Consider the following 26,658-nt stretch of genomic DNA (forward strand, 5'->3'; position numbering starts at 1 on the left):
ATCAGTGTCTCAGAAAATTAGAATTTAAATAAGACCAATTGGTACTTTTGGCAGTGTGGGCAGTGTGCCAAGTCCTGCTGGAAAATGAAATCTGCATCTACATAAAGGTTCAGATGTAAGATATGAAGTGCTGTAAGATTTTGTGGGAAAACAAAACTGCACTGACTTTAGACTTGATAATAAAACACAGTGGATCAACACCAGCAGATGATGGACATGACTCTCCAAACCATCACTGATCATCAACATTTTACAATTACAATTTTTCATTTGTAAAATAAAAGACTATAGAATAATTGAACAATAATTGAGTCTGGAGGAAGAGTAGAGACACCACTTTTATGGAGATGTGGATTTCATTCTCCAGCAGGACTTGGCACACTGCCCACACTGCTAAAAGTACCAACTGGTCTTATGAATAATACACACATTTTCTGAGACACTGATTTTTGGGTCTTTATTGTCTGTAAGCTTCATAATCATCAACAATAAAATAAATAAAGACTTAAAATAGATCACTCTGTGTTTAATACATCTATATAATATATGAGTTTCACATTTTGACAATCTGAATTACTGAAATAAAATAACTTTGATTAACTTTGATAACTTTGAACTTAGATGCACCTGTATAGTGTAAGAGTATCTGAATACCAGTTTATATCATGAAATAATATTTATGATTTTGATGATTTCCCGTCTCCAGGTGTTGATGGAGGTTCAGCAGGTCCTCTGGTCAGTTATCTCGGCTGTATTTCCACCCGTCCCCCTCAGTGCGGCTCTGATTCACTGTCTGCACGTGTCGTGAAAAGCCTCTAAGGTACGGAAGTCCCTCCATGTGGGCGGGAGGCCGTCTTGCAGGAACTTGCCACAGCGCTGACACGGAGTCTGGAACAGTTTGATGTAACTCCTGAGCCACGTCTGTCACACAGAGAGAGAGACAGAGAGAGAGGCAGAGACAGAGACAGAGAGAGAGAGAGAGAGAGAGACAGAGAGAGAGAGAGAGAGAGAGAGAGAGAGAGAGACAGAGAGAGAGGCAGAGACAGAGAGAGAGAGAGAGAGAGAGAGACAGAGAGAGAGAGAGAGAGAGACAGAGAGAGACAGAGAGAGAGGCAGAGACAGAGAGACAGAGAGAGAGAGAGAGAGAGAGACAGAGAGAGAGAGAGAGAGAGAGAGAGAGAGAGAGAGAGAGAGAGAGAGAGAGAGAGAGAGAGACAGAGACAGAGAGAGAGAGAGACAGAGAGAGAGAGCGACAGAGAGAGACAGAGAGAGAGAGAGAGACAGAGAGAGACACAGAGAGAAACAGAGAGAGAGAGAGAGAGAGCGACAGAGAGAGAGAGAGAGACAGAGAGAGAGAGAGAGAGACAGAGACAGAGAGAGAGACAGAGAGAGAGAGCGACAGAGAGAGACAGAGAGAGAGAGAGAGAGAGAGAGAGAGACAGAGAGAGAGAGACAGAGAGAGACACAGAGAGAAACAGAGACAGAGAGAGAGAGACAGAGAGAGAGAGAGAGACAGAGAGAGAGAGACAGAGAGAGACACAGAGAGAAACAGAGAGAGAGAGAGAGAGACAGAGAGAGACAGAGAGAGAGAGACAGAGAGAGAGAGAGACAGAGAGAGACAGAGCAGATCAACATCATGTAACGTTTAAGTTGTGAGGATGAGCTGACAGCTGATTGGCTGGTTCAATTAGTTGTTGAAATTCTTCTATTCTGTGTTTTCAGGGGTTTTACACGTTTTAACCAGTACATTTCCATGAATTTTCATGACTTTTTCAGGCTTTTAAGACAACTTTTCATGACCACACGATTTTTCATGACCAAAACGTCAGCGCAGACATGAGCAATAAAACCAGAAATCAAATAAATCAAACCAAATTAATATCGATATACTATAGTAGTTCCAATGACTGATGTATTTGTAGCTCAAAATATATATATTTTTTTCGATAAACTGAAAAACAAACAATTCCATGACTTTTACAAAACTTTATCCACGACTGGAAATAGCCGTTTTCAAATTCCATGTATTTTTTTCAGGTTTTTCATGAACAGTGAACACTGCACTTCTGCACGCCTCATTGTTGGTGTTGTAATTTTTCAGAGATCTGTTCTTCATAAACATTTTTATTAAATTATAGGTCTATGCTTCTTTAGTGTTGCAATGTGAATTAACATCATTCTGAACAAATTTCCCTTATTAAAACAGCTCAGTTTTAACACTTTACTTACTAAACAACATGTTGGGTTTAAATCAGGCTCTGGCTCAAAATGACAGGGCGGGGCAGGTCGGGCTGGATGTTTTGGGCCTGATCTAAGCTCTACTCTGAATAAGAGTTTCAGCTAAATGCTGTAAATGTAAATGCCATAAATGTACATGTAATATTTGATATATTATTGGAGATCATGTTGCAAGTGGAAAGTGTCTCTTAAAAATAAAAAGTAAATAAAAATAAAAAGATTACAAACTTCACATCCTGTCTGACTCCAGATCCCTGTGCATCTACAGTGTGAATTCCCAGTTCACCCAGTAAAGAACTAAAGCTAAATCCTGACCCTGAACTGGAAAAACCCTCTTAACTCCAGAGAAACACCTTTACACTCCACTGACCGCCTCATTGAATTGGCATGAGCTCAGTATGAGTGTAGTACGGTACCTGGGGTCCACCCAGCAGGACACACACACACTACACACACACACACACACACACACACACACTCTAACGCTCCATTGATTTAGAGCAGGTGTGCCGCAGATGCTCACTTCCCCGTCCGGCTCCACTGACCCTCACAGCCCACTGAGTATTTACTCTCCCCTGTCAGCACCCATTGACCGGCTCCGCCCCCCGCCGGCACGAGCCCCGGCCCGAACCCGCCCCTCACCACACTAAAAATAACCCTTCTAAAGGAACTGGAGCAGTTTAGATAAAAGTACTGCTGGGTGAAGCTGCTGCTGTTAATTTACACACTTTAAAAAAACTATAAAAATGATCAATATCTGTTACCAGGCCGGTCAAAAAATTACAATCTTAAATTGTTGTACAAAATATGGACAAGACCACAATAGTTTTTGCAGATTTTAATATTGAGGATCGCTGCTTCAAAACCTGGGTCATGCTGGATCAGTCATCAGCAGCCAGAGTCCGAGAGAGAGAGAGAGAGAGAGATCCAGTGAACTGTGAGTGCTGCTCCAGCCGAGCTCCTGTATGATATATTTTGCACATCAGTCGAAAACAAGCGCATCCTGAACTTCTTAACCCTACATAAACTGTGCTGTCTCCCCATTGGAAGCGCCGACACTGCTTCAGGTAGATTACAGCAGAAGTTAGGGTCAAACTTGGTGGCGTCATTAATAGTTAAAAAAATAGTTAAAATAGTGCGTTACTGATTTCGAATTAATCACATGCGTTAGCGCTTTATCGTTGACAGCCCTTAAAAAAACACATTGAATGAGAAGAAACAAGTATTAAACAGGCTCTCCGATACTTTTATCTATATATGCATCTTCCAAAAAGCGCTTCAAGCTGATATCGCTGGTTCGAATCCCATTCATGCAGCTTGCCATCACCAGAGAGAGCACAATTGGTCTTGCTCTCTCTCTGGGTGGGTACAGTTCAGTAGATGGCGCTCTCTCTTTCCCCTTATCACTCCTAGGGTGATGTGGATCAGCACAAGGCTGCATCTGTGAGCAGGTGTATCAGAACCGAGTCGCTGCGTTTTCCTCCAAGTGTTAGCAGCAGTATAAAAAGAGGCGGAATCTGACTTCACATGTGTCGGAGGAGGCGTGTGCTAGTCTTTACCCCCCTAGTGATTGAGGGGTGGGGTGTAATTGGCCGTATAAATTTGGGGGGAATTGGAATAGAAATGAGAAAAAAGAACTCCAAGCCAAAACCAATGACCAGGGTTCTGGCAGCTCTAACTAACAGACAGACAGACAGACAGACAGACAGACAGGGTGAGGATGAGCGACTGTGAGCTATGGAGCTGGATTTAAGAGGTTTAAATGTGGCGAGGAGGGAAGGGCATGATGGGAATAGCTCTGAATTGATCTGAGAGAGAGAGGCTGTGATCAATCGCTCCTGTCCTTGTTGTCTTCAGCAGACCAAATAGTGTGCACTATTTAAAACCTGACCAGACACTGGGCTCATCATTATATATTCATACATATCCTAAAACCACGATATCACCAAATATATTTAACAAATTTACAGTTTTCCTCTTAGACTTAAGAAGCTAACTACACTTCTTCCATGTTGCACTCTTCATTCACACCATTCTGAACAGATTTCACTCTGACAACTCTAAACTGTAGTTAACAGGAGGGCATTTCAAGATTTTCGAGATAAATAGTCTATATCTTGAGCATTTCTATTCAAGAATGACATAAAAATGATGAGACATTCCTAAAAATCTAAAAAGTAAAAGTGCAACTGTTAAAATATAGTGAATAAAACCATAAAATTGGCTTATTTAAAGGGGACATGAAACATTTCAGTTTGTACAAGTTTTCTAAGGTATTAAATATAATGGAATTTATTTGGGGGGGATTTTTTTATATAAAATGTTTACACACTAAATTATAATATATTTATGTTTGTTACGTTTGAGCTAGGGCGCCGCCATGTTGCCCGTGCAGCACTGGTGACGTCACGAGGTTGGTTGGTTTAAGATCCCAGGCATATAGCTAGAGGAAAAGAGCTTATTGTTTGTCGAGATTATGGATGAAGACGAAGCTAAACTAGGCTAACATGGAGCATTTGCTCAGAGATCTTTCCTGTATAAACCTGAGCAGAACTTTTGAGATGCTTTTCTGAGAGCGAGACGTTTTGGGAGTGTTTATTCTCTCTCTACGTGGAGCCGTGCAGAACCCTGCAGCGCGTCCACAGCAGGTACTACCATCCAGTTAACCAGCTATTTTATATACATTTAGCTATTTAACATGCAAAGTCCAGAGTTCATTAAGACTGAATGAAACGAACATGATTTAAGTGGATATTGAAACATCCAGGCGCTGTTTGGTTGATAAACCGTTCAGTTTAGAAGTTAGAAAGCTTACTGGGTTACTTAGCTTCATCTAGTTAGTGTTAGCTAGTTAGCTAGCGTTGGCTAGCTAGAATAAGATAGCTAGCTAAGTAGCTAACGCTAGCTATGTTATCTTTAAATTGTCATTTTATCTAGATTTTCGGTAACGGTACCTCTCGCTGTTCTGCTGGGTGAGCGTGTTGTTTGGCTGGTGCGGCTCACAGCTGCTGCTCTCATAGTAACATTACCATCAGTCGGACGGTCTGTACATTCCAGCTGATCAGAGGAAAAATAAAAAACGGAGGAAAAAAGCCTCGGACTTCAGCTTATTTATCCGGCGCTAATGCTCCTGACTCAAACCCCTCTCCTTCACATAGTCCTGGTCTAGAAAGTGCTCGCCACTAACCCCTAGCAGCTAACCGGAGGATTCTCACGCTTCAGCGCTGCGAGCCCCACTGAAGGTATGAAAGTGAAAGTAAATATTTCTCATTCCTCACCCTATTAAAATTCACTACTCCCAGTATTACTACACACAGGGGCAATACAAAAGTGCTCCCCCGCTCTGCATTGAGTTTTGGTTTGGATTTTATTATTTATTGAGGAGCTAAATTACAGTATTCTCATAGATTATAGTAGTGAGGCGTGCGAGAACCAACCTCGTGACGTCACTTTCAGCGCTGGGACAAGATGGCGCTGCCCTTACTTAAAAAAATGACATTTAGATTGCTTATTATTTTAATTCCGCTTCACTGACAACTGTTAAACTTATAAAATTTGTTAGAGTGAAAATACATCTTGTGAATTATACTAAATACTTGAAGTGTTTCATGTCCCCTTTAACCATTTTTTTCCTGAATACAAATCAAACTTTTTTTTTGTATGTCCTTCAAACCTTTCGTTTTGTTACGGTTGTCAAGTTGTCTAGCTCATTATCCTAAAACCATGATTTTTATATCAAATTCACACTTTTCCTTTTATACCTAACTAGCTAACTACACTTCTTCCATGTTGCACTCTTCATTCACACCATTCTGAACAGATTTCACTCTGACAACTCTAAACTGTAGTTAACAGGAGGGTATTTCAAGATTTTTGAGATAAATAGTCTATATCTATAGGATTTCTATTAAAGAATCACATTTTAAAAAATCATGTCTGATGAGAAACATTACTAAAAAATCTAAAAAAAGTAAATCTATATATATATATATATAGTGAATAAAACCATAAAATTGGCACATTTATCCAATATTTTTTTATCAGAAAACAAATCAAACTTTTTTATGTCCTTCAAACCTTTTTTTTGTTACTGTTTTCTAGTTTTATGTCTATTTTATTTTATTTTTTTAATGTATGTGTTTTTTGTTATTAAGCTAAATTTATTAGATGAACTAAAGAATGGATCAGTGACATTCATATTTGGGGCTGATATGGAACCCATAGACTTTATGAACAATACAGGCATGTTTCAGACTGCTGTAATAATAAATCCATTAGCAGGAATGGTAAAACAACCTATACATTTAATATATTAATTATGAACTTAATAAAGCTTATGTAATGAAACTCGTGAGGTGACAGAGAAGAGCACTGAGACTCTAGACAGAAGCACAGTGAGGACAGAAGAAGAGCAGAGTGTGGATAAAGAGCACCGGCTGCTATAATTAAAATCACCAGGAAGAACTCACCATGAAGGAGCGCACCACTACATCCGGCATCTGAGGAAGCTGATAGTGCAGAAGAGCCGTGGTGGCATGATCCGTCACCTGGAGAGGAAAACAACAGAGACGAGGGGGTTAATTTTTTTTTATTCTTTCATTTTACACATAAAATAATTCCTGTATTTTCTCTGTTAAAGATGCACTCATACACATTTTCACGTAAACATACAATTGCTTGTTGGAACACAGAGAAAATGACCTGAACTGTGCAATATGTAGAAATTTAACAGTTTGGTTTCAATGAGTTGAATTGGGCAAATTTAAGGAAATGAATGGGATAATATCAAGGAGTAGAATGTGACAGTTTTAAGGGGTATATCAAGGCAGTTTCATGAAGTTAAATGGTCATTTTAAGTAGCCAAACAGGGTTCAAGACATTAAACTTCAACTTCAAGACATTAAACCAGGCGATTTTAAGGAGTTGAACCGGTTAAATAGGGTTGCACAAGGAGATCAATGGTGCAGTTTTAAGAAACTAAACCAGGTGGTTTTAAGAACCTGAACAGGGTAGATTCAAGAAGTTGAACAAGGCAGTTTAAATGAGTTAAACAAGGTGGTTTCTAGCAGCTGAACAAGTTTCTAAGAGTTGACCAAGGCAATTTTAAGGAGTTTTGGGGAGTTCAATGAGGCAACTTCAAGGAAATAAACCTGTTTTCAAGAAGCATAATGGGGTAGTTTTAAGGTGTTAAACTGGACAATTTCAAAGAACCAAACCAGGCGATTTTAAAGAACTGAACTGGGTAGAATCGAAGGGTTGAACAAGGCAATTTCTATGAGTTGAACTGGGCAGTTTTAAGGAAGTAAACCAGGCGTATTTAAAGGGTAGAATGGGGCAATTCCAAGCTATGATTTTAACTCTGATACAGTTTTAAGTCACTTGAAACACTGCAAGAGCAATTTAGTGTCAGGAATTATATGCTTCTATAACTTTAGACAGTACACAGTATTATTGTTAGCCAGCAGACTTCGTCTGACTGAGGGATCTGTACCTACTGCCAGTGGCTTATCAGCAGAGGAACTTTTAAATAATGAGTTTTGTTTTTCTATCGCAAGCATAAACTAAACTATTTTTTCTTGTACCATTTAGAGACTGAAACTGGCGAGAATCTTTATCTTGGTGAGATCTTTATCTTTATGTGAGAGTAATTTTGTGCAAAGAACTTCGTGAACATGTTTTTTTAAAGAAAATAGACCTATTCTAAATGGTCATCTGGTAGTTTCAAGGTTTTTTTTTAATGCAGTACTGGCTGATTCTGTTTTTTCTGTTGTGATTTTAACCGTTACCAAATCGAATGCATCACAGTGCATTTAAAGAAAAAAAAAAAGGGTCTGAACTTGAAAGGACATGGTCATATAGACGTCCTGATCAAACCATAAGCCCGATTTCAATCCATCCCACCTACGCAGAGATTAACAGCACGGTTTCATTTCCCAAAAGCTCACCATCCTCTTATTACTTCCTCCAGCCTCTCATCTCCCGTCACTAATGGAATTGTCGTGGGGGGCTACAAGTGAGCACTTTCATTCTTCTACATCTCTTTCCGCACTTTCACTGCACTGTCATCATCCTCCGAGCGCGACAGGCCACTTTAACCCGGCCGCTCATGTTTTCAGCAGCATTACATCACGTCCTGCTCGGCTTTACTCTGTTCACACCATCACAAAACTGTTTTCCAGGCGCGTGCCGAGCCGAGGGGAGGTCTAATTCAGCGAACGAGGGAACGAAGTGACAGCTGGGAGGAGAAGACGAGAAGAAGGGATCCTCCTCCTCTGTTTTTTTAGGAGGCCAGGTATGAGTTAGCATTCAGAGCAGGTGAATAAATAATAAATAAAGAAATAAACAGATATTCCCCTTTGATCAATGCCTCCAGATGTGAGACCCAATCAGACGCTCTTTCTCTCTTTTTCTCCTGTAAAGAAAACTCTCTTTCTTATTCTCCAAGTGAGTTGCAGTCACTCTCTCGCTGTCAGTCTCCTCTCTCTCTCTCTCTCTCTCTCTCTTTCTCGCTCTGTCTGTCAATCTCTCGCAGGTCTCTCACCTCTCCCCTCTCTCTCTTTGTCTCTTCTGCCCTTCTTTTTCTCTCAGTAAGTTGGTTGCTGTCACTCGCTCTCTCTCAGTCTCACACAGACGCTTTCTTTCTCTCTCATCCCTTCTTTTCCTTTTCTTACCATAATCATCATCTCATTTACTTCTCTCTGTCTCTCTCACCATCTATCACCATTATCTCTCTTTCTCTCTCTATCCCCTTAAGATATGTCTTTCAATCCTGATTTCTGTGCATATATATTACCATCTCATTTCCATCTGTCTATCTGTCTCTCTCAATCTCTCCTCCCACATCTCTCTCTCTCTCTACTGTATATCTCTACACAAATCTACACATTTCTCACCCTTTCTCGCTATATATCCTTCAATCTCTCAATATCTCCCTCTCTCTCCAACCATCTTACCCCCATATTCTTCCATGTTCCTTTTCCTCTCCATATCTCTCTATCACTCTTCTAATTTCTCCATCTCTCTCCGTTTCTCTCTCCCAGCATCTCCCTTTTGCTCTTCTCCTTCTCTGTAACAATTTCTCATCCCACATCTGCTTCTCTTCATATCTCTCCACAAGTCTCCCCATTTCTCCTCTCTTCCTTTCATTTTTTCAATTCAACAGTGCTTTATTGGCATGAATGTAAAAGTCAACACTATTGCCAAAGCATAAAACAGAAAACAAACAATAATAATAATAATTAATAACAAATAATTAAAAGAAAGATTACATATATACAATTAATATAATATATACAATTACAATAATTCATTTCCTCACCCTCCCACTTTTTCCATCCCTCCATCTCTCTGCATCTTTACTTTTTCTCCCTTATCTCTCTCTATCATATCTCTCCTCATATCTCCTTTCCTCTCCAGCTTGCTCTTTCTCCCCATGTCCCCTCTTTCTCTCTCTCCATCTCTCTCTTTCTCTCTCAGTGTCTCTCTCTCTTGGTCTCTCTCTCTCTCTTAGTCTCTCTCTCAGTCTCTCTCTCTCTCTCAGTCTCTCTCTCAGTCTCTCTCTCAGTCTCTCTCTCTCTTAGTTTCTCTCTCCGTCTCTCTCTCTCTCCGTCTCTCTCTCTCCGTCTCTCTCTCTCTCCGTCTCTCTCTCTCGCTCTCTCTCTTAGTTTCTCTCTCAGTCTCTCCATCTCTCTCTCTCTCTCTCTCTCTCTCTCAGTCTCTCTCTCTCTCTCTCTCTCAGTCCCTCTCTCTCTCTCTCTCTCTCAGTCTCTCTCTCTCTCTCTCTCTCAGGTGTAAGCACAGTGCAGATCTCTTCTCTCCATCTGCCCAGAGGCTTCCTGGGCTTTAATTCCAGTATAATGAGATTCTGAGAGGGAGGAACATAAAAGGAAGAGAGAGGCAGAAACTCCAACCCAGATGTTTCGGGTGGTTGTGGGTGGTGGGTGGTTGTGGTGGTGGTGGTTGTGGGTGGTGGGTGGTGGTGGTGGTGGTTGTGGGTGGTGGTGGGTTTGGAGAAATGTAGGGAAAGTGGTTTGGAGTAAAATGAAATCAAAAACACAAAGACAGATGATGTTTGAGGGATAAAAGGCGGGCGGGGTTCGGGTGAAGCCGAGGGAAACGTGAGCTCCATCAGGATGAGAGATGGAGATCTAATTAAGGCTACTGTACCGTTCCACAGATAAATGATTAAAGCCCCTCACACCAGAATACTGCAGGAGGCTAGACCAGGATAACACACACACACACACCGCTGTGTGCCTATCAGAGCTGACTTAAAACGTATTACAGCTCAAAATATGCTTCTTCACAAGGTTGCAGTAACTAATGACCAAACACACACACACACACACACACACACACACAGAGAAGAGGGGATTAGTGCACTATCCCCCCTGCAATAGTGAATCCCCCACCTTGTAAGCTATTAAAAGATGCATAATTAGGCTGGATGCCTAAACTGTGGCCATGCAGATCTACTCACCTTCTGAAAGACCTGGTAGTTGGACTTGGACCAGATATCCAGCTGAAAAAAAACAGGGGAAAAACAAGTTTCAGTTTTATATAAACAAAAAAAACTTAATTAGTAACCTTATGAAAAAATGAATAAATAAAATAAAACAATGCAAAAATGACACTGACCAACAAAGACATGTTTTTTTTTCACAATACCAAACTTTTCAAGATCAATAAAGTTCACTGAATTCACTGAAAGCACTGTTGCTATGGTTAATTATGTCATTTGTCTAGATTAAATTATCAAACTCAAAAATCTGTGTCTCAGAAAATTTGAATTGGTACTTTTGGTACTCAGTGTGGGCAGTGTTCCAAATCCTGCTGGAAAATGAAATCCACATTTCAGGAAGGTATGAAGTGCTGTAAGATTTTGTGGGAAAACAAAACTGCACTGACTTTAGACTTGATAATAAAACACAGTGGAATATATTGTGATTTAAGAGACGAATATAATAATTTATAATATCCCATATATGGTCTTTTACAACAATAGGCCTGTCACGATTTCTGTTTTTCAATGGACGAAATATTGTCCCAGGATTTATTGCGATAAGTGCTTTAATAACTTATAATATAAGAAAATATATATATAAAAAAGAAGTTTGAACAGAAGTCCAGCCAAGAGGGTTGTTGAACCCAATTGCAGAACAGTTGATCCCAAAGCAGGTAAATCCAATATAAAATAAATAAATAACCGATCCTCACGCGGGATCGAACTCGTGTCGTCAGAGTTGCTGTCAAATACACTACCACTGCCCCGGCTAGTGAATTGGCACACAGTCGGGAAAAAAAGCTCTTATAAGGAGACCGGGAGCCAGAGAACGGGAAAAAAAACGAGAACGGGCGGAAATTAAAGTCACGCCAAGCTCAACAGGGAGAGGGGAGGCATGTAAACAAAAGCTCACCAGAGAAGCATTTTATTTTTTATATTTTTATTATCGTTCATTATAGTTCAAACAACGTCACAGGCCAGATGTTTCATGCTTGCGGGCCACACCTGGGCCACGTCATTTTTATTAACTGTATGATAAGTCAGCAATGCAATAATTGCGACAAGCCTACAGAAAATGAACTACAATAAAGCCATTTTTAGGCCTCGACCTGCTTTACTAGTGAGAGTTCTTGCAGGTTTAATCCACGCCACCGAGCAGAATTTAGACAATCTCATATTGATGCTACGCTCGCTTCCATTACTGTATCAGCGATATAATGATGTGAAGGAGAGCTTTACATGAAGAGTTACAGGAAACATAATACATAAATGAATAAGGCCATCATCCACAGAAAGACATCAATAATAAGATAATGATATCAGCTAAGTGACGGCTCCTCAGCCGGTATTGATGCAGTTGCAGGCTGTGCTGTGACAGCTTGGCAAAGCAGCCAGCAGTGTGAATGTGCTAGACCAGCCACTTATTACTCACATCCTCAACAAGCCCATAAAACACATCAGGGAATAATAGCGCTGGATACAAAAGAGGCAGGAAATAAACGGGACGGACAGACCGGGCTGCTGTAAAACTCTACAGCAGAAAAGAGGAGAAAAGCTGTTATACTCAGACCTACTGCGCACCGGCACGGCGAATTTCAGCCGAAGAAACAGCAAATCAATCTTACCAGTAGTTCCACAGAGACAGCGCACTTATTCAGAATGGTTTAGTTTGGTTTTTATTCTTCTTATTTATTATTCTGTTTGTTTGTTATTCAGACCAATTTAAGAAAGTGCATCAACTCTCACTTAACCTCCCAAATAAAGCTCTGGAAAAAAAATTTAATTAAGAGACCACTTTAGTTTTAATTTCTAAATCTGAATTTAGTTTCTTTGATTTTGCTCATTTTCAGTTTTTAGTTGTTCTAAAAGCTCAGTTCTGCTGTTAAGCAGCAGAGAGTTGCAGAGTTTCCCTGATTACCGTTGCCACTTTTGAAGCTCCGCAGTTGACTGACATGCTGATCTACCAACCACAATTATTATTTCCTTTAAGGGCTTTTCTCACTAGTGCCACACTAATGCTCCTTCTTTAGCAGCATTACCATTTTTTATTTTAAGGAGGTGAGTAGATCTGAATGGCCACAACTTTGCTGTTTGATTTTGCTATTTATAGGTTTATGTTTGAGTAAAATGAACATTGTTGTTTTATTCTATAAACTACAGACAACATTTCTCCCAAACTACAAATAAAATCTTATTATTTAGAGCATTTATTTACAGAAAATGAGAAATGGCTGAAATAACAAAAAAGATGCAGAGCTTTCAGACCTCAGTTAAGAGTTTTAAGAGTTTTGAAATCAATATTTAGTGGAATAACCCTGTTTTTTTAATCACAGTTTTTAATTCATGCATCTTGGCATTATGTTTTCCTCCTCCACCAGTCTTACACACTGCTTTTGGATAACTTTCTGCTGCTTTACTCCTGGTGCAGAAATTCATTCAACCAGTTCAGCTTGGTGGTTTGATGGTTTGTGATCATCCATCTTCCTCTTATATTTAGATTATATTACAGAGATTTTAATTCTGGAAAAAAAATCTAAGAAACTCACCATCTTTAAGTGCTCTCTTATTTTTTTTTTTTCCAGAGATGTTTTTAGTAAAAAATTAAAAATGATGGCATGGACCGCCACTGAGCACTCACTCATCTCAGCCCTTAACATCAAACATGCCCAACAAACCCCACGGACCAATTAGCTTAATGTAAACTAGCCCATCTCTACTTTTCTTAACTCTAAACTCTTAATAAGAGTAATAGACTGGGATTCTGTGATTTTTAATGCTGGGGTGGATAATTGGTAAAATGTTGAGAACATGCTCTGGACCAGCGACCGCAGGCTGAACCAGCACCCTCCTCCAGTGGTCCATGGTCCAGCGGCTGAATGTAATTGGTGAAATAAGAGAATCTGGTAGACGAGACGGAGATTAGCATGTTTAAATTCGGTGCAGTGGTTCGAATCTGGATCTGGTTGAAAGTGAAGGATTCTGACCAGCTGTCAGAAACTCACATTAAAAAAATACAGTGTAAGAAGAAGAGCTTTTTCACATAAAGCTTTAATAACTCTGCAATAATCTTTATATACTATTGTGCAGAACTCTCTGAGACACACTCTCAGGGACCCATCCTACATCCTGTGCTGTCGTCTATTTTCATGTCACTGGCAGAGTGCAAGTACAATCCAATGAAATGCAGTTTGCATCTAAGCAAAAATGCAAAAATACAGTATTATTTACATTTAAATGCATATGTAAAAGGTGCCTGTGACATTTAGAGCTAATGGGTGGTATAAAAGGAAAGATCTACAGTTATGTAGATAAAATGACAGTGTGGAGTTCAACATGATCACAGCCTCAGGGAAGAAACTGTTCCTGAGTCTGCTGGTGTGGGAGGAGGTTTCCCAAATAAACACTTAGGCCCAATCCCATTTCACTCCTTGATTCACTCCTACCACTTATCCCTACCCCTTGTTTTTCAAGTTTTACCCTTCCCCGTACAACAGAGTTGTAGACGAAGAGGTGAAATCCTTTCTCTAAGAATTGGGAAACCCTTCATACATGGATCATAGAAACCTATGCCACTTGTTCTTGAACATGTTTTATGGGGGGGTCTGAACAAAAACTGCCTGAAAGATCCAAATTATTATGTGAAATAATAGTTTATTTAAAAAAACGATATAATTTATGATTTGATGATTTGTACTTTTTAATTTATTTTTTTACATCAAATACATAAAAGTAACTATGTAACTTTTACTCAAAGTACATTTTAAACTGAATTTGTTTTAACTTTTACTCGAGTAGATTTTTAGCAAAGTAAAGGTGCTTTTATTTAATTACAATTTTTCAGTACTTTTTCCACCTCTGCCACGGGGTGAAATGGGATTGGGCCTAAACATGTCTTGTCTGATTGGCAGGTGAAGAGGGGAAACTGAGCATCAAACTCTTAAGAAAAAAATAAATATATATAATAAAAATCTCAGCAGGGAGAACATCACTGAGTATGAGGCAGGTTTTGACGGTAACATGTCTCTCTCTCTCTGTGTGTGTGTGTGTGTGTGTGTGTGTTGATGGCCGGACCCCGCTGCGTGGCGAGGGGGGGAGAAAACCCTCTGCTAATCAGGCCGTTGTGTGAAGGTCATCAGAACAGTTTCAAAGGCGATAACAAATCAAAACGTTCCCCGAATCTGATATCAAACAGGGCCGGTGTCAGCGTTTATTAGAGGAATCAGATCCCATCTCCCCACTGTCCCGCAACACACTCCGACACACTGACGCCCTTTGAAGTCGAGAGAATGCCGGATCACAAATTACCCAAGAGATGCCTGAGATAGTCTTTGAAGCCCCACTTTGATAGTGTAGTTTTCCTTCGCCCATCGCTATCTCTCACTCACTCGTCCGTTCACCCTCTGTCTCACTCTCTCTCTCTCCTCTGTTCTATAAACCTGCCTTTTCAGCCTCTGCTGGGAGTGGTAGGATCTGATCCACAAGCTTAAGGGGCTAAAAGTGGGCGGGGCCTGCTGAAAGCCCGTCAATAAGAAGCCCCGATTCGCTCGGCCCAGGTCAAATCTGAGTCACCTGCAACAAAACCCACAGCAGGATTAAGAGATCAGATCCAAACTCGCGGGTCGGAGCTGAATGGAGACGTCTTACACTGTTTAACTCTTAAAAAACTGCAATCTAATCCTGAATACAGTGCATTTCTTATTTATCATCAGTTAAATCATTACATTACTTATTACTGCATTTATTTAAAATGATCTGCATTGTAGTTTAATACTAAAGTCATCCAAACTATGAGACAAAAACAAAAAACAAAGCAGAATACGAATTTTATATATATTTTTTACTATATATTCTTTTAAAAGTAGCTCCTCTTGTTTAGATAGAGACAGTTTTGCACGTCTCTACTGCTGCATTTTCTCAGACAGTTTTATGAGGTAGAGTTACCTGGAATTCTGGAGGCTTTCAGGTAACAGCTGTGCTGAACTCATCAAGCGTTAATTACTTGAATTCTAAGAGCTTCAGGTGTGAAGAGGTAGATTTGTTATACTAGTGCATTCGAAAAACAAACAAACAAAAAATAGAATAATAATGACACATTACTTTATTTCAGTAATAATTCAGTTGAAAATGTGAAACAGAGTCTTCTATTATAAACATTGATGATTATGGCTTAATCAGCCAATAAAAACCCAAAAATCAGTGGTTTATTGAGATGTGGATTTCATTTTCCAATTTTCAGAGACACTGATTGATTTTTGTGCTTTAATTGGCTGTAAGCCGTAATCAATAATCAACAATAAAGGAAATAAATCTCTGAACTGCGAAAAAGAGCTAGTGCTTAGCGGGTAATGCTAATGCTAATAGTGCTCCAGGCTTAGTGCTGGAGAAACTTCACTGAAAACCCACCTGTATAACACTGTACTTCAGTGGAGGGGCTTTACTGGTCCTTAATAACTGACTGGTAGAATTTATACATAATTATTATTATTATTATAAGGATTATAAGGTGCACTGATGATTTTTGACAAAAATTAAAGGATTTTAAGTGCACCTTATAGTGCAAAAAATACAATTATGCAATCTTCCTCTATCCTAGGTCTTTGGGATGTTTTATGTACTTTAGTATTTGTAAGTCGCCTTGGGTAAAAGTGTCTCTAAATGCAATGTAATATTATATGTAGTTAGTTTTTATGTTTTGGTTAAAAAAACAGTATAGTAAACTGATACACCTGTAAGGGTTAAACAAGGTAAAGAGAGTGTGTATCAGTGCATCACAGCTTTAAAGTCATGAGGTATTTAGATGTAACTGAGCTGAGATCAGAGCATCAAGTCCCAGACTAACACTGATGTAAAGCACCTGGCCTGCAGGTAAACCCACACGGCTGCAGGCGAAAGCTCCAACGAGGTGTGAACAAGCCTCGGATAAATAACACACACACACACACACTAACACACACACACACACACTCTCTACCATCTGCATGCACGCTCCAGGCCTGCTTACCCTGCTCTCATCACTTCCTCTCTCAGGCCGAACTATACAAAAATTATTAATTTAACTTACTTGTGGAAACAGAGAACAAAATAGCCATTAAACCCTCTCCTCTCCCCTCCCCTCGCTCGTCTCCTCCCCCTCCATCCCGCACTAATAAGCACAACATGCAGAAATCGCAAATGAGTCCGGCCGATTGTTATTCATAAACAATCTGAATAAGCTCCACAAATGAGGCTTTGCTGTTTATAAAACACCCCAACACTCTGCTCAGCCACGGCCCTCGCTTTACACACGTACCTAATTAACCCACAGATATAACGGTTATAGCTGGCAATTACAACAAAACTGTAAACTTCACTTTTTATCACCCTCACTCGCAGCTCGCTGAATTACATCAACATGTCAAAAAAATTAGCACGGAAGCTAAAGAACTGAAAGAACTCTAAGGGGAAGAAATGGTGTGATAGTAGAAAGTTTGTATTAGGTAGCAGAGATGTGAAGCTAGTTAATGCTTAACTGTGATTAGAAGCGTAAAGCTCATTATTTAGTACAGTAGGTACAGATCCCTCCTTCAGAAGAAGTCTGTTGGTTAATCCTAATGCAGCGTACTGTCTAAGAGTCACAACCAGCAGATCGAAAATGGTGTTTCTTCAACTGTATTTTTTGGTTACCTTTTTCTAAATTACACACGTTGTTGTGTTTTTTTCAGGTGGATCTCAGTGGAAACCGTGGCGCACCCAAAGTTTACAGTAATCACGGTGCGGGACAGTGGACAAATAGCTATTTTGCTCTTTTATTAAACGTGAGGAGACGAAACTTAGAGAACGTCTGGACAGGACTAAAATTACTGGAGGACCACGATTACAGTTCAGAGTTCAGAGAAAAACAGTAGATAATTTAGCCTGTAATTTATTTATCAGAGGACGTCTGGAAAAAAAAAAAAAAAAACCCACATATATGGTCGTTCTGGACAGGAATAAAATCACAGAGGATAAAAAAAAAGCCATAAATAAGAGAGAAAATGACCCCAGAACCCCCTGAGAAACTAATCCCGTCTGGATAGGGCTTAACTCTAGTGTTAAAAACACTAACCGCTGTTTTCCAGAAGCTTCAGTCACAGATACATAAAGACACGCTGAGCAGCTCCGGTGCTGTCAGCTCCAGCAGCCCTCTATAGCAGAGGTTAATTGTTACTGCTCACCACATGCTCATGCTCACACACACACACACACACACACACACACACTCGTGCACACACACACACTCTGAGCCCACCGGCCCAGCGCTGCACCTCACAAAGCTCCGGCCTGGCATCCAGTTCACAGGTTTCACACTCTCTGCCATAATTAACCGTGATCAAGGTTCTGCTGGTTCTTTGATGGCCGCCTCGTATTAGTGTCACCTCGCCGTGTTCAAACGCGCCACAGATACACGTCGCCATATTCAAAATGAATGAGCCGCTAATGTTGAACCTGACGCGCGGAGGGATGGAGGGAGGCGGGGGACGATAAAGGATAGATGGCGTCTCACATCCTTTACTGGCTTTTCATGTCAGAGAGAACGAGAGAAAGAGAGAGAACGCGAGAGAGAGAGAGAGAGAGAGAGAGAGATGAACATGTCTGAATTATTAAAAGGTTGCGTGAAGAGACTAATGTCAATAGCTTTAAAAAAAAATAAAATAATAAATAAAAAAGAAATCCTGGATTTCATATCGTTACCTAAGCCACGAGAGCCGAGGGCCTTACAAAACTCTCCCTGAGAGCCGCTGAGGACGGCTTGACCTTCCTCTAAACAGATCAGAGGAAATCAGACTGGAGACTGAGTGGAACTCCTAACAGGGACAGTTACAGGAACGCTCTTCAGGGTAGAGCACCAGAACTAGAGGTAGAGAACCAGAGACCAGGCCAGAACCAGGACTAATGTTGGGGACGCCACTCCATTCAAACAAGCATTTAACCATGAACTCAACTATGCACTCAACCAAGCACTCAACCATGCATTTGACCATGCATTTGACCATGCATTTGACCATGCACTCAACCATGCACTCATTTAACCATGCATTCAAACATTCATTTCACAAGCATTAAACCATGCATTCGACCATGCACTCAACCATGCACTCAACCATGCACTTATTCAACCATGCATTTTACAAGCATTAAACCATGCATTCGACCATGCATTTATTCAACCATGCACTCAACCATGCATTTGACCATGCACTCATTTAACCATGCATTCAAACATTCATTTCACAAGCATTAAACCATGCATTCGACCATGCATTTATTCAACCATGCACTCAACCATGCATTTAACCAAACACTTAACCCTGCATTCAACCAGGCATTTAACCGTGCACTCAACCAAGCATTCATTCAACCATGCATTCACACAAACAGGCAACAGAGTGACCAGTGACCAGTCGCTAGTAGTCACTTCCTATTAGAGCTGGTAGATTTCTTAACCTTTTCCAACTTACAGATGATCCACCTATTCATTACTAGAAAGCATAATGGCCTACATCCAAAATAAAGCCAACAAACCTCATGTCCCTTTTTTCTACAATCAATTCAATTAAACTGTATTTATACAGCGCTTTCCCCCCCGAGTCCCATTTCCACACTCAGGGTTGCCAGGGATGGACAACAGCACAAACTCAACTCAAGTCAAACTAATTATTTTGATTATATTTGTCTGCTGGTATTGAAACTGGTCTGCACAAATTGTAATGGACAAGCGTTACGTGTTACTCTGTACTCTGAGCTATTTCTAAAACCAGACTAGAGTGATCAGAGAGTCCGGTACGAGCCAATCCCTACCTTTCCATCTTCAGAATAGACATTTTCATGGTATCCCCTGACGATGGTACGGTCGATGAACAAGCTCCTCATCACCACGATGGCTTTTAGCACCTTCCCCAGTGTAACCTGCAGAAAAACACACACACACACACACACACACACACACACGACATGAATAGACTCCAGCAGCTCATCTCCAATCTGTTGCTTCAGCAAGAAAAAAATCTCAACAATTTCAAGCAACATGATCGACAACTGAAATACACTAAAATACACTGATTAATAAGTGAAAACGTTTCTTTGATTTTACCAAATTGAAAACCTCTGGAATATAATCAAGAGGAAGATGGATGATCACAAACCATCAAACCACCAAACTGAACTGCTTGAATTTCTGCACCAGGAGTAAAGCAGCATAAAGTTATCCAAAAGCAGTGTGTAAGACTGGTGGAGGAGGAGAACATGATGCCAAGATGCATGAAAAAAAGGGTTATTCCACCAAATATTGGAATACTTTCTTAACTCTTAAAATCTCTTTATGAATATAAACTTGTTTTCTTTGCATTATTTGAGGTCTGAAAGCTCATTTTCTGTAAATAAATGCTCTAAATGAGAATATTTTTATTTGTAATTTGGGAGAAATGTTGTCTGTAGTTTATAGAATAAAACAACAATGTTCATTTTACTCAAACATAAACCTATAAATAGTAAAATCAGAGAAACTGATCTCAGAGCATTACAGATCTGTACAGGCTCTGGTGAGGCCTTTAGAGTTAAGCTGGAGTTTATCTGAAAGAATCCTCAGTACAATACTGCACTCTCCCACCTGTGTGTGTGTGTTAGTATGTGTGTGTGGGATCTTTAAGCCCAGCTGTTTTATTTGTTAGAGCTGTTGAGGCAGAGCTGCTTATAGTCAGAGTTTCTGGGTCTGAATTATTAACAGATCTGAACAGCCAGTGAGGAGCAGCAGCAGCAGCACACAGAGACCTCTCTCAATACCACCATTCACCTGCCGGCACTGACCCTGCCACTGACCCCGCCACTGACCGGGAGGAGCCGGGGGAGAGAGGGGAGCGGCAGGGGGCGTGGCGGGGGAGAGCTGCCCATAGAGGGCCTGTGAGGAAGAGGAGCACAATACAGAACAGCGGGATAAAGTTCAGCTCACACATCAGAACAGTTACCACACACACACACACACACACTTACACACACTTACACACACACCTTTCTTAAACCTTGTCTGTGTGAAGTCATACCCGTGCATTATGTAATGCAACATGTTTTCTAATAAAAATAGGCACTAAAATATATAAAAATATATATTATATAGATGTATAACGTATGTATTATATATACAGTACTTAAAAATTATGAGTTTCTTTGATTTAACTAAATTGAAAACATATATAGTGTGTATATTGTTTACAGTTTATAAAGTGTATATAGTGTATATAGTGTATATAGTGTATAAATTGTATATAGTGTATACAGTGTATATCGTGTATAGTGTATATATTGTATATAGTGTAAAAAGTGTATATAGTGTATATATTGTATATAGTGTATATATTGTATATAGTGTATAGATTAGTGTATACAGTGTATATAGTGTATATATTGTACATCGTGTATATATTGTACATAGTGTATATATTGTATATAGTGCATATATTGTACATAGTGTATATATTGTACATAGTGTATATATTGTATATAGTGTATATATTGTATATAGTGTATAAATATAGTGTATATAGTGTATATATTGTAGAGAACGCTGCTGAACTCTGTTATGTTTGTTAAGGACGCCCCAATCACACACAGCCTTCAGCAGCTATTCTGGTGATGGATTGCTCTGAAGTCGGGGAAGAAAAGCAAACAGATAACTGAAGATCACGCACAGGAAATCTAATGACGCTCCGCGCATACATGAATAAATACATTACGCAGAAATGATTTGGTTTGAGAAAGAGCCGGGCGCACAAACACAAAACAGCACGCCACCGATTCATACCGATTCATACCGGCTCCTCTAATTATTGCAGAAGAACCTGCAGAAGCTTTTTACACAAAACAGCATTTGGAGAAAGATCTGGCCTCAATTAACGAGACGCTCCAGAAACACCCAGAGGAACGCCTCATTACCGAGAGCTGACTGGACGTCCGAATAAAGCTTTATGGTCACTGGGTGGAAAGGTGATAATAGAATAAAACTGCATGCGCTGCAACTCCATCAACACATTATGTCACTTCCTGAGATTCCAGCTCACAGCACCTTATAGAACATCAAAACATATATTTCAGTCAAATGACTATATTTTCCGGACTATAAGGTGCATTTTTAATTTTTTTTCCCCAAAAATCATCAGAGCTCCTTATAATCCGGTGCTCCTTATGTATGAATTCTACCAGTCAGGTATTAAGGAGCAGTAAAGACACTTATTTATAAAGTACAGAGTTATACAGGAGTTTCTCCATCACTAAAACAGGAGCATCATTTATCAGTGTAGCGCTGTTGGGTGGCATTTAGTGTTAGCCGCTAATGCTAATGCTGCTGCACTCAGCCTTAGTTGAAATCTGGAAATCTTTGTTTACTGTAAATAAACAGAATAACTTATAGAATTATAGTTTTGTTTACTTAGCTTAACTTAGATTTACAGGTCTCGCCACCCAGCGACGCCACCCCTGTTCCTTACTATTGTCACATAATGCGCATTATAATCCGGTGCGCCTTATTTATGAAAATAGAGCATAAAATATTTATTCAAAACATTTATTCATAGTGTGCCTTATAATCTTTTATATATCTTTTTTATAGTGCGAAAAATACTGAAATATGGAAGTATAATAGTAAAACAATGTCCAGGGCTGGCCAGAAGAGGGTGTTAAATTGCTACCCTCCCTTGTAAAAAATTTACATGTATTTTTAAACTACAAAAACTGCTAAAATTTGAAGTCTGAGAAATTTTAAATTATAAAAATGATGTGTAATATATGAAGCATATTTGAAAAAAAAAATTGTATTTGTTTCTGGGGCGAATCAGAAGTTAATGCAAACTGCAAAACCACTGCTAAGACCAAATACAGACACAGCAAGTAATCTAGTCAATCTGCCAGTCTCCCAGCCATAATAATGAATGGAATTAATTATAATTTAATTTAGATTAATTAATCACATTAAGTTTTTTTAAGAGCATGACAGCACTATTAAAAACAAAAAAAAAATGATAAAACCAGAAAACAGTAAATAAAATGGATTGCATAAGACCCTACATTTTTGCATTGCTATTATTGAATTGCTATTGGCTGATCATTCCTGATCTGTGCTCCCTGATTACCATTCAGCTCTATTAGCTTCTTAGCATCTAAATGATATTATCATTATTAAAACAGCTTCATCTAAAAACCAGAGCATACACAAGAGTGTGCTGCAAGTTACACAACATGCTCTCCTAAATATATATATATTTTATATATTTTACACACACACAGTGCACTCTACGACTCCACAAACACGCAAAAAAAGAAAAACGAGAAGTGCTATGAGGTGATCAATCAGCACCAAAAGGAAAGGAGGATGAAGAAAGAGGAAAAGAGCGCGGGAGGAAAGGACTTGGCTCGGCCGCCGCAGGGTTTGCTTATTAAATTGGTGGCTGTGGGTTTCGCCCTGAGCCTGGCCTCTGCTCTCCTCCGCCGGCTCACACACTCCTCCAGCCTGCCATCCATTACTGCCCACAGCCTCCAAACACCAGTCCACCAATGGAAATTGAAATATCATTTTTTTTTCCTCAGCGGCGATGAAGCGAACAGAGCGGCGTGAGCGAATGGAGCGCCAACGGCACGGTTCAGGTCAATATTGAGATTTCAGGAAAAAATGGAATTAGATAGCAGAAAAAAACCTGGTGCTTCAGAGGAACATCAACAGGTCGGTGTTTTTAAATTTTTTTTTATCGTGCCTCAAACACAGGGGCTGTACGATACGGACAAAATTTATATCCCGATATACATTATAGATTTCTTTTGTTTTTGCAATTTTTTCCACACTTACATTTTTTAGACTATGAAACAAACTTTAATATCAGACAAAAATAGCTTGAGTACATACAAAAATCACTTTTTAAAAACATTTTTTAGAGTTCAAATTCACCACTAATCATAGCCAGGCCTGATTACTGAAAGATCTGTAGAATCAGGAAATCATAAATAAAAAAAAAAAAAAAAAACATGAAGCAGATAAAAGATCTCTCAAAAAAAAAAAAAAAAAAAAAAAGCAGCACATTATTATACCCCCATCTGAAGAAATTCGAAAGTGGAACTTTTTAGAAGGTGTGTCCCGTTACATCAAGTTTAAAACTAACATCTGATTAATGAAAAAGACCCCAAATTTAAGGTTATATTTACAAAAAATGCTCACATTTTTTACACAGTAGTGCCAATATGAGGGGCTCTTCAAATGGTCCAGCGGTCTAAGGCACTGCCACTATGATCGAATCCCGCTTATGCACCTTGCCGTCAGCTGCCGGAGCCCTGAGAGAGCACAGTTGGTCTTGCTCTCTCTGGGTGGGTACAGTACAGTAGATAGCGCTCTCTCTTTCCCCTCATTACTCCTTATAGGGTGATGTGGATCAGCACAAAGCTGCATCTGTGAGCTGCTGTATCGGAACCGAGTCGCTGTGCTTTCCTCCGAGCGTTAGCGCAGTAAAGTCTTCTTCCTCGAGGTGTTGTGGCATCACTAGTAAAGAAAAATTGGATAATGTTTTTTTTTTTCTGGATTCTCCTGAGATGGATTATACGGGTCTGACTGTATTTTGCTGGAGTTTAAATCAGATTTCCCCACAATACTCTGGAGATCGATGGCTCAGAAACAGACTGGGGGACATCAAGTCTTCTTGGGTCAGCCAGCGCACAGATACAGAGCTTCAGGGTATCGATACGCTTTCGACTGATTTAAAATTCAGCCCGTCACTCACATGCAGTTATGTGCTTGTGCTCGGAACGACCTGTTGCATGTCAGCGTCTATGGATTTCCCATTGATCTGATTCTTAATGTATTCTAAAGGGAACCGGCGTCCCTGAGGGGGGAACGTCAAATCTCCTCGCTCTCTTTGCACAAGCCGAGCACTTCACCAACATGATGTATCTTTATTCTTCACTTTAGCGGACACATCTCACCCTCCTTCTGCTGACCAGAGGTCAGATTCAGCTCAGTGCTGCTCCTGAAGCTTACTGTACAACTGGCCGTACTGAATTTTAACATATAAAAACAGGGTTCAAATTTAATGCTTTTTAAGACCCAAATAAATATAATATAAGGCCTAAAAATGTAGTCATAATTTCTTTAGTATAACATAATTTAATGTATTGGAAATCAAAACTTAACATTTCCCATATTTTTATAATTTTATTTAAATTTTGTTCCATTGTGATGCAGAACGTTAGCATGTTAGCTAGCTCTCTGCTAACCTCTCCCCAGCAACATTGGCTAGCTGTACGCTAATGTTAGCTACCCCTACCCTTACCCAACCTTAGTTCTCTCCCTGGTAACGTTAGCTAGCTTGCTGCTAATGTTAGCTACCTCTACCCTAACTTTAGTTCTCTCCCCAGTAACATAGCTAACTTGACGCTTACATTAGGATGTTAGCTAGCTCACCACTAAAGTTAACTCCGCTAACCTTAGTTCTCTCCCTGTAAACATTAGCTACCTCTACCCTAACCTTAGTTCTCTGCCCAGTAACATTAGCTAGCTCATGGCTAATGTTAGCTAGCTTTATGCTAACCTCAGTTCTCTCCTTAGTAATGTTAGCTAGCTCTACACTGATGTTAGCTAGCTTTATGCTAACCTCGGTTCTCTCCGCAGTAATGTTATTTAGCTCGCGGCTAATGTTAGCTATCTTTACGCTAACTTTAGTTCTCTCCGCAGTAACATTAGCTAGCTTGCTAAAATGCCTTTGTAAAAAAATGCCTTTGTGTAAATGTCTGTGGTGGACTTCCAACACTTATCAGCCATAATATTAACACCACTTCTTATTTCTATACATATTGTCTTATCATATCTTATCAGCTCCACTGATGATATAGCAGCACTTTGTAGTTCTTTAATTTCAGACTGTAGTCCTGTAGCATCTGTTTCATACGTGTGCATTTGTTGCATACTTTCAGGTGTGAAAACCTAATGCCCTGATATTTAAAAACTCCAAAAAGCTGCATCTGATCCACTTGACTGATCCACTGGACTGCAACAGGCACAATTCTAAGATCTGTTTTTAATTTTTAAATGATTATTTTTTTAAGTTTTAAACTCAGCGTTATTATTTTTAATAATGCATATTACTTCTGATATGCAGTACATAATTCAAGGCTCTATAAAGAATGTACATTCATTTCTACTATTATAATATTATATTATGATTGATACATTTTCGTGAAATTGATTTTTTACGTCTTAAAATAACAATAATATTTTTTTTTGCATCATTTTAAAATGAGATATTGAGACAGGCCTGAGTGGTACACACTCCTCACTGGTACTGAAGGTTTTCTCAGTAAATCTGTATAAAAACTGACGTTGATCAGCGACGGATAACTCCTCCCCGTGTTCGGTGGGGGGGTGGTGCATTATTAAACACCAGCCTGCGACTGACGGAGAGACAGACACACGGACAGACAGACAGACGGACAGTTAACTAAGACTCTTTTAAAGGCTGCTTGTTTGTATGTTCCCAATGTGGGTCTGATTGAAGCCGTGCTGCGTGCTGTCACTGCAGAACCGGGCGGGAGGAGGGGAGGGGGGGACGGATAACTTCAGAGCGAGGGATCGCTTTTCTTTCTTTTCGTTTTTTCTCCTCCTCCTCCTCCTCCTCTCTCACGCTGAGCTCTTTCTACTCGCTCCTGTTGCTTCACCACCTAAAGATTCCAACACCAAATTGGCTTCTGCAAAACAAATAACAGCAAAACTACGGCCATCTGCTCTGATATCTGAGCACCACACACACACACACACACACACACACACACACTAGCTGACATAAAGGAGACACACACTCTCTATGGAGCTCAAACACACATGTACACCTAATTGGAGACATGGACGAACACATGCCAAGCACATGTACATGCTG

The 26,658-nt window shown here is 39.8% G+C and overlaps 1 protein-coding gene across 1 annotated transcript in view; it reads right to left on the reverse strand.

The window, feature by feature from the left end:
* Window positions 1-468: 468 nt before the first annotated feature.
* The window catches only part of med27 (mediator complex subunit 27), a 79,373-nt gene continuing 53,183 nt past the window's right edge, over window positions 469-26,658 (reverse strand). The window contains exons 5-8 of the mRNA XM_022670587.2: window positions 19,559-19,666; window positions 10,718-10,759; window positions 6,708-6,785; window positions 469-921 (exon numbers count right to left, since the gene is read on the reverse strand). Coding sequence (XP_022526308.1) covers window positions 787-921; window positions 6,708-6,785; window positions 10,718-10,759; window positions 19,559-19,666 — 363 coding nt within the window. The 3' untranslated portion in view covers window positions 469-786. The remainder of the gene's footprint in view (window positions 922-6,707; window positions 6,786-10,717; window positions 10,760-19,558; window positions 19,667-26,658) is intronic.

Source organism: Astyanax mexicanus, chromosome 12 (genome assembly GCF_023375975.1).
Source record: "Astyanax mexicanus isolate ESR-SI-001 chromosome 12, AstMex3_surface, whole genome shotgun sequence".
NCBI lineage: Eukaryota > Metazoa > Chordata > Actinopteri > Characiformes > Acestrorhamphidae > Astyanax > Astyanax mexicanus.